At 40.7% G+C, this 13894-nt stretch overlaps 2 protein-coding genes across 2 annotated transcripts in view; one reads left to right on the top strand and one right to left on the bottom strand.

The window, feature by feature from the left end:
• KLF11 (Kruppel like factor 11) overlaps nucleotides 1-7519 on the top strand; it is a 49246-nt gene extending 41727 nt beyond the window's left edge. Inside the window, exon 5 of the transcript XR_005009825.1 lies at nucleotides 5814-7519. The gene's annotated coding sequence lies outside the window, so the exon portion shown is untranslated. The remainder of the gene's footprint in view (nucleotides 1-5813) is intronic.
• The window catches only part of CYS1 (cystin 1), a 30872-nt gene continuing 17714 nt past the window's right edge, over nucleotides 737-13894 (bottom strand). Inside the window, exons 2-3 of the mRNA XM_036748219.1 lie at nucleotides 4972-5021; nucleotides 737-1843 (exon numbers count right to left, since the gene is read on the bottom strand). Coding sequence (XP_036604114.1) covers nucleotides 1738-1843; nucleotides 4972-5021 — 156 coding nt within the window. The 3' untranslated portion in view covers nucleotides 737-1737. The remainder of the gene's footprint in view (nucleotides 1844-4971; nucleotides 5022-13894) is intronic.

Genomic DNA, 13894 nt, shown 5'->3' with positions numbered 1-13894 from the left:
GTAACAGTTTCTTAGAATAAAGTGTTGGAATTCATTCTCCCTCGTGACACTGTGACAACTATATTCCAGGCCCAATGGACAGTTTATGCTCTAATGTCTTAAAGTGCAAACTCATTTTTCAATTAGAATTTAGAATTCAGACTCCTCGCCTCATCTCTGGCAATAAGTAGTGATTTGGATCACGGGAATAATAGTAAATAATTGACATTTGCATATCCCTTTAAGGTGCACAAAGCACTTTCCCATAATGGGGTGGGTGGTGGTCACAGTATTACTCTCATTTTACAGGTGAGGAAACTGAGACCCAGAGAAGTGAAATGACTGTGATCCCACGGGCTCCCAGGGCTGGCTGGTGTGGGAGCTAGAAGAGTCCTTTGAGGTCATCTACTCTAAAGCCTTCATCCTACAGATGGGGAAACTGAGGCTCAGTGAAGGGAAGTGTCTTGCTCAAGGCCACATTGGGAATAAGCAGAGAGCTGAGATCCTCTGGCTTCAAATACAGTAGTTTTGAGCTGCTTCTCAGTCTTCTCAGCCCAGGCCAGGGATGTGTTTCAGATACCAGGGAAACATTTAGATTCGCAGGAATGTCAGTGGTGGAAAGGATGCCTTCATTTCATAGATGAGGAACTGAGACCCCAAGAAGGGTCAAATGGTCCCAAAAGACCCATGGCCCCTTGAACTTAAGTATGTAGTGTCTTCCCTCCCCTCTCCTTACAAGAATGGACAGAGGAACAGGTTGCTTATAGAATACTCTAATTTAGTTTCCCCTCAGTATGCCAAATATTCAGTTTGGATCATTATAGATCAGGGCCGTCCAAAATGCAGCCAGCTGGCCCCATGCACCTGCAGCAGGATTTATGTGGCTTGCCTACAAGCATAGAAATTTACATAAATGCTTTAGTAAACAAAGTCTACCGCAGAGCTCTCACTAAAATGGCAAATCAAAATATATTGTCTATTGTTTCAATAAAAACCTAAGATTGGACAGTCCTGTTATAGATCATAGCTCTAGAGCTGGAGGGTACAACTAAAAACGACTGAACAACAACAGGTAACTTGGCCAAGGTCCCACAGCTACTAAATATCAGAGTTGAGATTTGAACTCAGGTCCTCTGATTCCCCAGAGGCAGTGTCCTTTTTACTGTACCATGTAAGAATGGTTCTCAACACAGCCCTTGGCCAGACACTTCAGACAACAATGCTGGATGGTCAGCCTTTGGGGGCTGACTTCTGAAAGGTCACATTTTAAAAAGCCAGCTATCGAGTGGAAGGTAGGATAGTATAGTAGAAAGAGTACTGGCTGAATAGTCAAGAGACCCAATTTCAAGTCCTGGCTTGGCAATTAGCCCCTTGTATGACCTTAGGAAATTATCTTTACCTCTCTATATCTGAGCTTCCTCACCTGCAAATACTAATGTTGGACCAGATGATCTCCAAGGTCCCATCAAGGCGTAATAGTGTAAGGATCTATAAACGCACTTTAGAAATGATTGTTGTCTTACTGGAAGGCTCTACATCTTCCTCCCCACCGACCCATTGCCTACTAGAGAGATGATGCCCTTAGTGGAGGAATAACTTGACCACACTGGGTTATGTATTGTGTGAGCTTCTGGCTCATGGGGAGGAGGGGTAGAGACAGAAGCTAATGGTGCCTACTATCTCCAGGGAGGATGTGCCTTTTGCACTGCTCAGGAGCTGTCATCCAAATCATGAGTCTTCCCTGGCTCATGCCAGCTCTCAGCGGCCATATTCCCGCTCAATGCTCGCCATCAGCTCCTCTTCTGAGCAGTCGTACAGGATGGGAGTTTGTCTTTCTGGCCTCTTGCTGCTCCTGGTGGAAGTCCTAAGGGTAAAAAGACATCAGGGATGTTTAAGAGCAAGACCTGTCAGACATAGCAGGGATGGGGAGAGGAGAGTCTCAGAGAGTAGAAATCTCAATTTGGTCCCATGGGATAGGCTCAGGCACACATACTGGATATATATCCAGAGGCTCTGGGGCAACTGATAAACAGAACTTTAAATAAAAATAAAAAATAAATAAGTCTGGCCCAAAGCACAAATACATGGGAACTGAGCATCATGGAATCTAAGAAACAAGCATTACCTAGTCTAATCTCCCCATTTACAGATGAGGCCCAGAGAACTTGTAAGTGTTGTAGCCAGGATTTATTTAGATTCCTAATTCAGTACTCTAGTTACTACACCATGCTACCTCCCCTAGAGAATAAAACAATGATAAAGGTGGAAAGGACTATAGAGGTTAGCTGAGCCATTGCCTTCATTTTATAGATGTGACTCTGGACCATTCATTTAATTTCTCTGAACCTTGGTTTCCTCATCTGTAAAACAAGGATAATCAATCATATTTACACTACCTGCCTTAATCCTTACAGTGCTATATCAATGCAGGCTATTATTATTGGGAGCAGGGAAGCTGAGGTCAAGGGAAGAGTTAATTTATCCAAGGTCACATTGTTGGTTTTGGTTTTTTTCTTTTTTTGGTAGTTCACATCTGGCCTCAGTCACTAGCAGTGTGACCCTGGGCAAGTCACTTAACTTGTTTGCTTCAGTTTCTTCAACTTCAAAATGGGGATAATTGTAGCACTTACCTCTCAAGGTTGTTGTGAGGATCAAGTGAGATATTTATAAAAAGGCACAGAGGTTATAAGGATGTTGCTGCAGAGTAGATAGCAAGGCCTGGGTGTCTGACCGATCACTACTGAGAAGGGGGGAGTGGACTAGTGAGTCAGAGTGGAAAGAGGTTCTTGGATTTCCTCTGGCAGGGGTAGGGATTAGGGTTTGGTGTGCGTATGTGTGTGTGTGTTGGGGGGGTGGGGTGGAGTTGAATGTTAAAGATTGGGAGTGGGCTTAGATGGGGGAAGAAAGAAGTTGGCTTGTGCCCATTATTGCCATAGTGGTTTTTAATAACTGCTTTACAGCCTGGCTGACCTGGCTGTGGTGTGTGACTAAGGTGCTTGGAAGCAAAATTGGTGATATGACAGAGGATGCAACGCCCATCTTACTGATGTGATCTTCCCAGGGGTGGTGACCAACTATGGCTCTGAAGTCATGAGACTTAGTGCTCCTAATATAGGTTCCCATGACCTCTGACCTTGGCATTCCCCAAAAAATAGGGGAGTGCTTGGGAGTTGTTGCCAATGGCAAAACTGTTGCTGACCTTGTGACAGTTACTGCTGCCTAGATGTCTGCTGTGCCTTATGGCCTTCAGCAGTATTTATAGCTGAAACAGGAAACGGGAAACAAATAGGTGAGAAATGGAAGAGGTTTTACAATGTTTTCATAGCAACCTGTCCTTGTGATCAATGCCAGTGGGCCCATTTTATTAGGACTCTGCACTTCTGTCTCTAATGTGCTGTGTTGAGTCCAATTCAATAAGAATGTATTAAACATCTACTATGCACAAGGAATTGTGTTAGATGTTGAGTATATATAGCTGGTTTGTCAACTAGCATATACTAACACCAGCTATGTGGCAGATGCTATGCTAAGTGCTGGTGATACAAAGACAGGAAAAAGAGTCTCTGCTTTCAAGGAGCTCCCAGTCTAATGGGAGAAGTTCAGATGAGGTGAATTTGGAGTAGATCCAGGAACCTGATGCCTTTCAGTAATGCTAGGTGAGGACCGATGGGTTGTGAATGGCAGGATGAAGGCAGCAGCATGGTGGAGTGCAAAAGGCCTGGCTCTGCCAAAACTATTTCCTACCTTCATGGAGCTGACTCTCTGCTAGGAAATGTAACATAGAAGCAGATAAGTCATTTAAAATAACCTGAGGAGGGAAACAGTACTAACAGTGAGTAGAGTCCAACAAAGCTTTGTATAGGAGGTGAAACCTGAGATGAGTTTTGAAGAAAGCTGAGGATTCTAAGTAGCAGGAGTAAGGAGGGAATGTATTCCAAACATGGGAGAATAGACATGGAAGCAGAAAAGGGAATGTTGTGTTTGGGTAGCATCAAGGAAATCCGTTTGGCTGGGGGGGTGGGAGAGTGGGGTGGTGACATGGTCAGACCTGTACTTTAGGAAGAATATTTTGGCAGCTGCATAGAGGATAGATAGGAAAAAGGAGAGACCAGACTCGGGAAGAAAGATTAGTAGGTTAGCTTCCTAATAATAGCCTAGACCTGAGAGAATGAGGGCCTGAATTCAGGCCAACAAGGAGTAGAGAGAAAAGATGGATGTATTATGGCAGTAGAATGGACAAAGACTTGGAAACTTCTTGGAGATGCAATGTAAGGAAGAGGAAAAAACCAAGCATGACTTCAAGGTTGCAAATCTGGGTGATTAGAAGGGTGGTAGTATAAGGGGTATGCTGGTAAAATGCATAATCACTGGGCTATCTGGGGAAAAGTACATATATTTCTAAGTTGAATCTATATTATTAACATTTTCTTAAGTCTAGATAATCAACAAACAATAAACCAAGCTCTGATTTGTAGAGACTGATGATTTCTAAGGTATAAACATTCACATTTTAAGTCTAATAATCTTCTTTCAAGATGGTTTGAGCTGGATCCAGCAAATCTCTGGGTGTTACTCTCAACAGAACTAAAGAAGGTTTAATAAGAGGTAGGTTTGGAGGATGGGAGAGATAATGAGTTCTGTTTTGTATGTATTAAGTTTGAGATGAAAGTGGGATATCTAGATGGAGCTATCCGGCATGTTGTTGGTGATAAGAAATTCAGACTCATAGGCCTAGATATATACATTTTAGAGTTATCTGATGATAATTCAACTCATGGGAACTGATCAAATCACCAAGTGGATATAAATATAAGGTCAAGGGCTAGGAAAGTGACTCAAGGTGGGTTTGAGAGGGATAGAGGGGCTGGTACTGATACGATGATTAAAAGTCTAGTAATTGTCTGTAGAAGAACAATCATGTTCTAAGGACTGGGCCCTCATTGGCTAATCTCCCCATTATACTGGTAGAAACAGGATTTTCATGATACTTACTCAAAGTTGTTATTGTTTTCTATATCCTGGGTGCTCTGTACAGGAGATACCTTGGGAATAAGAAAATGAAGAAGCGTCAGAGAACTACCAGAGTGATTGGGTGAAATGTACAAGTCAAATACTTGCTGTGAGATGGTGACCCCTCACCATCTTCAAACATACAATGTCACATTAAACTGAGGTTAATACCTCACTTTTTCATTCATTTATTTAGCGAATTTATTTATTAAGAACCGGATGTAGATAGAGCACTGTGCTAGGTACAGGGGGAGACCCAAAGTTTAGATAAAACTTAGTGCCTGCCTTCATGCAGTTTATAGCTTACTAAAGGGGTAAAATACAAACAGATATTGATATTGTGTCTTACACGATAGCTACCTTAGAGGGATCCCAAAAATATCATGCTGAGGTCTGTGGATGAAGGTCATTAATGACTTGGGGAATCAGGGGATCAGGGAAGGCTTCATGGAAGAGGTGGCATTTGGACTGGGCTTTAAAGGATAATTAAAAATTCTACATATGAAGAATGTGGGGGCATTTCAGGCATACAGAAAGAACAGCATAAGCAAATGCATGGAAGTGGGAAATCAAAAGGCAAGTTTAGGAATCAGAGCATGGTCATTTGGCCACAGTATGGAGTACATACAGGGAAAATTTTATGATCTAAATTTGGAAAGGAAAGGTTATACTAGATTGTGGAGCACTTTGAATGCTAATACTCAAGGTAAGTTCTTTGGTGTCAAGGATTATGGTGTTTTATCTATCCCCAGTGCTAGTATAGACCCTTTTTCTTGTCATTGTTTTTCATTTTTGACTACATTTTCCTTTGTGCTTCTGTGCAGCTGATCCTGTTTCGTGGTGGACTTGAATGATCTTTGAAACCCTTGACTTCACCAAGCCAACAGTTATTCCAATATCTCGTTGGAAGCATGTGCTACAAATAGCTACAAATTTTACACATTTACTTCAAGTATCATCCATTCTTTAAAACCACAGAATTAAAAGTGCAACAAAAGAAACCAATGAAACCAACATCTACGGCATGAAATCCATCACTCAATTGACAGGGGATTAACTAAAATCAGGGAAGCCAGCTCAATCCAGTTTCCCTTGGTCAAGGTCATACTTCAGAATCAGCTTAGTGTCACTAGATTCATTCCACCATGATCACTACTGACACAAGATGCAAGCATATCAAAATTATTACTTGTAACCACAAGAATGTCTGGGACTCTGGGACAGTCTGGGACAGTTTTTGACAGGTGGTAATGCTGCTTCTGGGAAAGTCAATTTGCCAGAATGGACTAGTATATCGAACTCTCCTACATGAAGCCACCAAGGTATTCAGCCTTTGGAGAATGAAGCTCAGACTATTTTTTGAATACACAAATGCAGAAAATTGTCAAAATTGCCAAACTCTATGATGATGATGAATATAAAGAATGTGTGTTTATTATATAGTACCAACGATAGCAGACTGCCAATGTATTCTCCCCATGATACAGCTCTTAGAAATTTGTTTTCTAAGAAAAAATTTGTTTCCCTCCCTTACTAGTGATAGACTGAAGATATGTTTTAGCAATGCATGTTAATTGACTGCTTTCAGTTAGAAATGAAATGTTTTGTTTCCAGTTAAAGGTCAAAAGTCTTTTTAGTTATATGTTCTCCCCAAGAGAAGTGTCTGTGCAGTCACTGGGTGGAAAAAGGTGCTGTTAGGACTTTCATAACACAGTCTTCTTTCTGGCTTTGTAGGCAATGTACACTTCAAAGATCTTACTTTCAGTCTGGTCTAGACATCAAGCCTCCCTGCAACAGATTGGAAAGAGTGACCTGGTGGGTGTACATATGGGATCTCTGGATATTCAGAAGGAGATTTAACCATTTTCATTTGTTAAAAACAAGCTTGGCACCTCTCAAAAGAATTATTACTTGTTCCAAGTAATTAGTACGCTACTGTAGGTGTTGTTGGGGATAGAAAAATGTCTAAGAAACAGTCCAATGTCTCTCCAAGAGGTCCCTCTCTCCTCCAACTGCATTTGTATTTAAAAGTTTATTGGAAGATACGTTCTATACTATTTGTACTGGGGCACAAAAATTGCTGGTTAATGGCTTTAGGGCTTTGAATATCAGGCTAATAAGTTTGTACTTTGTCCTGTGGGAAAAGGGGAACCAGAGGAATTACTAAGTAGAGGTGGTGGTGTTAACAGGAGTGAAGCGTTAATGATATTATGAAAATAAATCTCTCTATTTCTGTCCTATAAATCCAGTTGGTGAACCCTCCAGGCTATAATGTTACAATGTATAGTTCTTAGGCTTCGTGACAATATCCATGCCCATGTTGGGGATTCCTCCTTGGAGGGCAGTCTTCAGGCTCTGAGTGAAGCCTAGTGGAGAAATGGTAATGAAAATAAGGTTGAATTGGGAGTCAAATAAATAATAATAACAATAATAATAACTGGGATTTATACGGTACTTGAAGGTTTGCGAAGTGTTTTATATATGTTCATTCATGATCCTCATCACAATCTGGTGAGGTGGCTGTTACTGTTATTCCCATTTTCAGATGAAGAAATTGAGACTGAGAGGTTAAATGATTTGCCCAGGGTCACACAGGTAGTAAATGTCTGAGGCAGGATTTGAGTCCATATCTTCCTGATTCCAAGCCTGGCACTCTATGCACTGAACCTTCTAATCACCTCTCATTTCAGCTTCACATCCTAGTCCTGCTACTTACTATCTTTGTGACCTTATACAAATTATTTCACTTCTCTGGGGCCTCAGCTTTCTCATTGTTAAAATGAGGAGCTTCAGCTGGATGATCTCTAAGGTCTTGTAGCTTTATATCCTAGGATCTTAACTACCCTTAAAATAGAAGCTCATGTGACTGTTCTAACAGTCTGAAAAGTGTCTGAAAGTTCAGAGAACACAAGAGCTTCTGTCAACTCAGCAATTCTGAGCAGCTCTTCTCGGGAGCCCTACCCACTGACCCCTCCAGCTATACCAGAAGGAGACCAAAAAGCTCACAGTTATTTTCCTTTGGCAGTTGAAATGTTGAACTTGGTTGGGTACCATCTAGTTTTGTACTAGTATCAAGAAGGATTGATTGCCAACTGGGTCATGGAAGAGGGCAACCCAATTGAACACACCTGCCTTTTTGTTTATCTTATCTCAATTCCATTTACTAAAGTCTTCTGATGGTTCATTATGGCTTGGAGATCATCTTGGACTCCCAAAGGTTTGGACAGTAGAGAACAAGTTCTTCCCGTTCCTACCAAGCTGGAAGGACTTCAAATATGGACTTGGTAGTTGACTGTATGTCTGTTTTCTGAGGAACAGTCTAACTCATTTCATAGAGACTCATTACTAGGATGCTAGTCTATATAACGGGTGAATTTTTTGGGGGGGTTCATCTTTGAAAACCATCTACTAAGATATGGAAGGTGAGCCAAGTCAATGAAGGAGGTGCCCACAATGATGAAATCACTGACCCTTAAAGTATTGAATCATTTTAAATCTATCTCATGTTCCCCAAATCTCTTCCTCCCACAATTCCTCCAACTAACTCTCAGTTCTGCTTCCTCCTTCCTTATTACAATATTCTGGCCCATGAATCTGCTTAGGAAGGAAATCTTGAGACTGACAAGCATGATTGTGGGGCTTTGGAAAGAGCTGGGAATCTGGAGATAACATTTGATTCCCAACTTGGTCAGTGATTATTCATAAGACCTTGGCATGTCATTTCCACTGATCTTTTTCTATTTCCACTGACCCTTAGTTTCCTTTCCTGGATACTATATCATAGAATCATAGATATAGAGCTGCATGGGGTCTCAAAAACTATCTAGTCCGGTCACCTCACTTCATAGATGATGAAAGTGAGGCCCAGGTAGGTTAAGTGATTTTTTCCAAGTTACACAAGTAGTAAGAGTCAGTGGTGGGATTTGAAACCAGGTCCTTTGATTCTAGAACCAAGGCTCTTTCCACTCATCCCCAAAGTCTATTAGAGTCCTCAGAATCTATAGGAAGCCATAGCTCTAGAACTAGAAGGCACTTTGGAGTCCAAACCCATCATTTTAAAGAAACTAAGATCCACAGATATGGATTGAGTTGTCCAGGGTCACATGGCTAGTAAGCCATAAAGCTGAGATTCAAACCCAGGTTCTTTGACTCCAAAAACAGTGGTACTTCCACTAAACCTCACTGCGACCTCTTCTCCCCTGAAATTCAATGCAAAGAGCTGTGGCTCCAAGCAAGAGGACTTGGGTTCAAATCCCACCTTTGATTCCCTGCGTGACCTGGGGCAAGTCCCTTAACCTCCCTGATTCTGTTTCCTCATCTTTAATTCACAGGATTGCATACTTCCCCTGGTATTCAATGGTTTTGAAGTCAGAAGACTTGGGTTCAAATCCTGCCTCTGATTCTTACCTGGGTTATCTTGAGCAAGTCACTTGAAATCTTTGGATCTTCATTTCCCTCATTGAAAAATGAAGGGATTAGACTAGATAATCTTCAAAGTCCCTTCTACCTCTTAAGTTCCATTCTATAATCCTACAATTTTAGGATCTGAACCTTTGAACTTTCTATTGCCTTTTGGATAGAATGACTTGTGACTTCCTTGTTACTCAGATTAGTTAGCAGCCCTATCTAAGAGGCCAGTAGGTTAGTAGAGAAAGGTTGGACACTGTGGCTGTGTGACTGTTTCTTTCTAGAAACTCAATGATGCACCTGATAGCTGTTTATTTCTTTCACAGAGACTAGCTGGAAAATGTTCCTGTAAACCCTACCAAACTGGAAAGACTTCAAATACAGGCCAAGTGACAGAATGCATATTGGCTATCTGGGGAACGCTCTTGCCAAATGAGGGCTGTTAATCATTATAGGCCATCACCAACATGCTTTAGGTACTGCCAGGTCAATGAGTCTCAAGCAAGAATATGTGGATGTCACAGTGCATTCCATCACCACTCTTCATAAGGCCAAATAATAGTAGGCCTAAATTTTGTCAGCAGATCTGGGAAAAATATATCTATTGGCTATGCTGTTTTGGCACATGAGTCTTAGCTGATCTATGAGGTCTTCAACTAAATTCTGTTAGAGTCGGGAATTAAACTAATAAAAGCATTCTATATATGTAAGCTTCAATGGAATTTAAAGCATCTCATATCCATAATCTTATTTGAATTTCCATACATCTTTCAAGGTCAAATGCCAAATGGCTACCCCATTCCTGAAGACTTCCCTGATTATATCCTCCCCAGCAAAAGTGATCTTTCTTCAGGTCTTACATAACACTTCTGCACTTATACATGTGTATGTGGGCATGTGCGTGTTATGTCTTATATTCATGACTAGGTTATCAATTCCTTAAGGAAAGGGACCAGGTCTTATTTTTCTTCATCTTGTCCAACACTTACTGTAGGGTTTTTCACATAATAGATTCATCAGCTTTATTTAGTTTGGTTCTCACAATAAGTATGAAATGTATGTTGGACAGGGGCTCAGTAGGGTTTAGGTGGAAAGAATGTGGAATTAGGGATCTAGGTTTGAATTCCTTCAGGGACATATTTGAATGAATGAATAAATGAACAGATGGATGAATGAATGAATGGATGGATTTGGTGAAAAAGCATTAGTTAAATTCTATATGCCTAGAATTGTGTTAAGCCCTCAATCTCTGCCCTTAAGGAACTTACATTCTAATAGGAAGAGACAAGACCTATGAAGAATGATGGTCAGGGAAGAATATTTTGGTCAAGGAAATCACAAGGATGACGAGTGGAGCTATAGGACAATTGACTGAAATGTTATTTCCAGGAAAAGCAGTACCAATTCAATTATTGCTCCCAGAGCAAAAAGTGGAAAGTGGGGTTAGGGGAACGAGAAGGATAAAGGAAAGTATGGGATGAAGATGGCTACATAGCAGCACGGTGGGACTGGTTTGGGCTAGATATAATGAACTATCACCATAGTCTCACCTAAGGTGTTTGGTACTATAATAGAAGATGTCCTGTCACGAATTAAAATGGAAAAGGGGTTCCCTACAGATGGTGAGGTCTTGCAGATGTTCTTTTCTGCTGATGACATTGCTGATGACATCAAGCTTGAAAACAATGTGAAGGTCTGGAAATGAAATTTGCAAATATTAAAATAAAAAAAATCAACCTAATAATCCACATGGGAAAATCAAGTGAATGAAAAATGCCTATTGTTCAGACTGATACTCAGTGGAATGGACAGACTATCGTATATATTGGACAGACATTGAGGGTGGATGGACAGTGAACAAAGCCCATAATTGAACAGGAGAAAGAGGATAAAATGGGAAATTTTGTATTTTGTATGCCTTTGGGAAATTATGTATCAATCTCTGAAATAAAAACATCATGTTCAATCTAGCTCCCCTCAGTTTACAGATAAGTAAACCAGCTCAGAGAGGGGCAGTGATTTTTCTCTCTTTTTTAATATTTAATTAATTTATTTTCAGTTTTCAGCATTCACTTCCATAAGTTTTATATTTTCTCCCTCTCCCTCCCCCTTCCTCCCCAAGACGTCATGCAATCCGATATAGGCTCTACAAGAACATTCCTATTAAAAAAACCTTTTCTTTCTAACACAAATATTTCAAGTCTCAAATTATTCTCCCGATGATGCTTATATGGCTGTGATATATAACAACACATTCTCTAAGGCAGAGTATGTGGTGAGACAGCTAGGTAGACAGGGTAGAGCACCGGCCAGAGTCAGGAAGACCTGAGCTCATATTCATCCTCAGATATTTACTAGCAGTGAGACCTTGAACAAGACACTTAACCTGTCTGCCTGTTTCCTCATCTATAAAATTGCTATAAAACAGCACCTATCTAGGGTTGTTGTGAGGATCAAATGGGATAATATTTATAAAGTGCTAAGCACAGTGCCTGGCACATAGTAGGCACTTAATATTTTTTTCCTTCCTTCCAAAGAATCAAAGGTGACTCTCAAGGGCAGTGGGGAGATAAATGATAGGCAAAGGTAGGCTGCATCACATTACCAACCATGGCTTGTGTGCCAAGAATGATGTAAATGATCTCTGTAGAATGTGGGGGTGGGTTGGACATGATGACCTATAGGGTCCCATCCAGAACTAAATGCAGGGAATATACAATTAGAACAAGAGAATGAATTGCCATGTACTGAGAGCAATGGATAATATATTCGGTATGTACTAACTGTCTAGAGGAAGGTCGCCAAATTCTTTGAGGAAAGTTTGCAGGAAGGCATGAACAAGGATACTAAAGGATATACAAAGAAGAATAAAACCTAATTTATACCCTTCAGGTGCTTACAGCCTAGTTTGAAGAATGGCAGCCTAATGAAACAGACTGTACAGTATCCAAATTGTGCTACATCATGCCCTGTGACTTTGGGAAGTCACTGCCCCTCTCTGAGCTGGTTTACTTATCTGTAAACTGAGGGGAGCTAGAGTGAACATGATGTTCTATGAAGTACCTTCTAGCTCTAAATCTATCATCTGTGAATAAGGAAAGACAAAAAATGGTGAGAATTGGGAATGAGAGTAAAGAGCTTCAGGGAGTGATTCTTATTATCTCTTCCTCTACCCCCAACATGGACTCAATACTATGAGAAACCCTAAAATGCTGACTTGGTTACCTTGACACTCAGCATTCAATATCTAACTAAAGAGGAGATTAGTAGGAATAAAAGTGATAACTCCATCTTTTAATAGCTTACTCCTTTCTCTAGTGAGCTCCAAAAATTTTATAGATACCATCTCATTCATTGCTGACCACATGCTGGTACATAGGAGAGGGAGTGGAGACCACTGGCTCCAGCATAGATAAGTATTCTCAGTAGTTTGTTTCCCTCCTACGCTCAGTAGCTCAGATCATTGCTAGCTCTAGGCCCCATTTTGGGCCCTACAAAATCACAGGATCTCAGAGTTGGAAGGATCTCCTTCTCCCCTACCTCCTACCCCTTCCTGTTAAGCCAATCTGGACTTGAACAGGAAATCCCTTTACAAAAATCTTTGATTAAGTGCTCACCAAGTCTTTGCTCAAAGACTTCCAGTGATGGGGAATTTATTATGTTGAAAGTTAGCCCATTCTATGTCTGGATAGCTACAAAGGTTAGGAAGCTTTCTATAGCTTCTACCTGTTTCTTCTACTTCTTCTCATGAAATCAAAAGAAATTGAATTTTTCTTCTGTACAACAGACCTTTAAATACTCAAAGACAATTATCATGCCCCTTTCCCCAGTTCTCTACAAGCTAAACAGTTTTTGCTTCTTTTAGCTGATCTTTATGTAATCCAGGGTTCAAGCGTGGGTATTTACATAAGCCTCTCCTCACTGGTGGAGAGAACAATTATTTGGTGCTCTGTGCCTCTACCACCTTACATTTCCATGGCCTGGTTTCTAGCTGCCTCCCATTCCTGGTCTTCCTCTCGATACTCTTCAGCTTGTTAGTGTCTTTCCCAAACTGTGATGCCCAGAAATGAACATAATACCTGAGATGCAGTCTGACCAGAGGACTATTATCTTTCTAGTCCCAATCAGAATGCCTTTATCAATAAAATCTAGGATAGTATTCCCTTTTTTCTTTTTGATCACCAAATCACACTATTGACTCATTTTGACCATGTTGTCTACTAAAATACCTAGATCCTTTTTACACGTGCCCTCGAAACCTTCCATTAAGATCTAACAGTGCTAAAATTACCCTTTGGACTATCCGCCACCGTGCCAATAACTATTTAATTCAGTTTTTGTCATAGCAAGAAGGCCCCCAAATCCTATGCTCCAATTTCTTTCTTTAGTCTTCATTGTCTACACCACACATCCTGGCATCAATTCTATCAACAATTCATCAACTCATCCAATCAATCGATAAGCATTTATTAGCCACCTTCTATGTACCAGGCACTGG

Source organism: Trichosurus vulpecula, chromosome 3 (assembly GCF_011100635.1).
Source record: "Trichosurus vulpecula isolate mTriVul1 chromosome 3, mTriVul1.pri, whole genome shotgun sequence".
Taxonomy (NCBI): domain Eukaryota; kingdom Metazoa; phylum Chordata; class Mammalia; order Diprotodontia; family Phalangeridae; genus Trichosurus; species Trichosurus vulpecula.
Note: the sequence above shows the minus strand (reverse complement) of the source record. Positions and strands in the feature narration are given on the sequence as shown.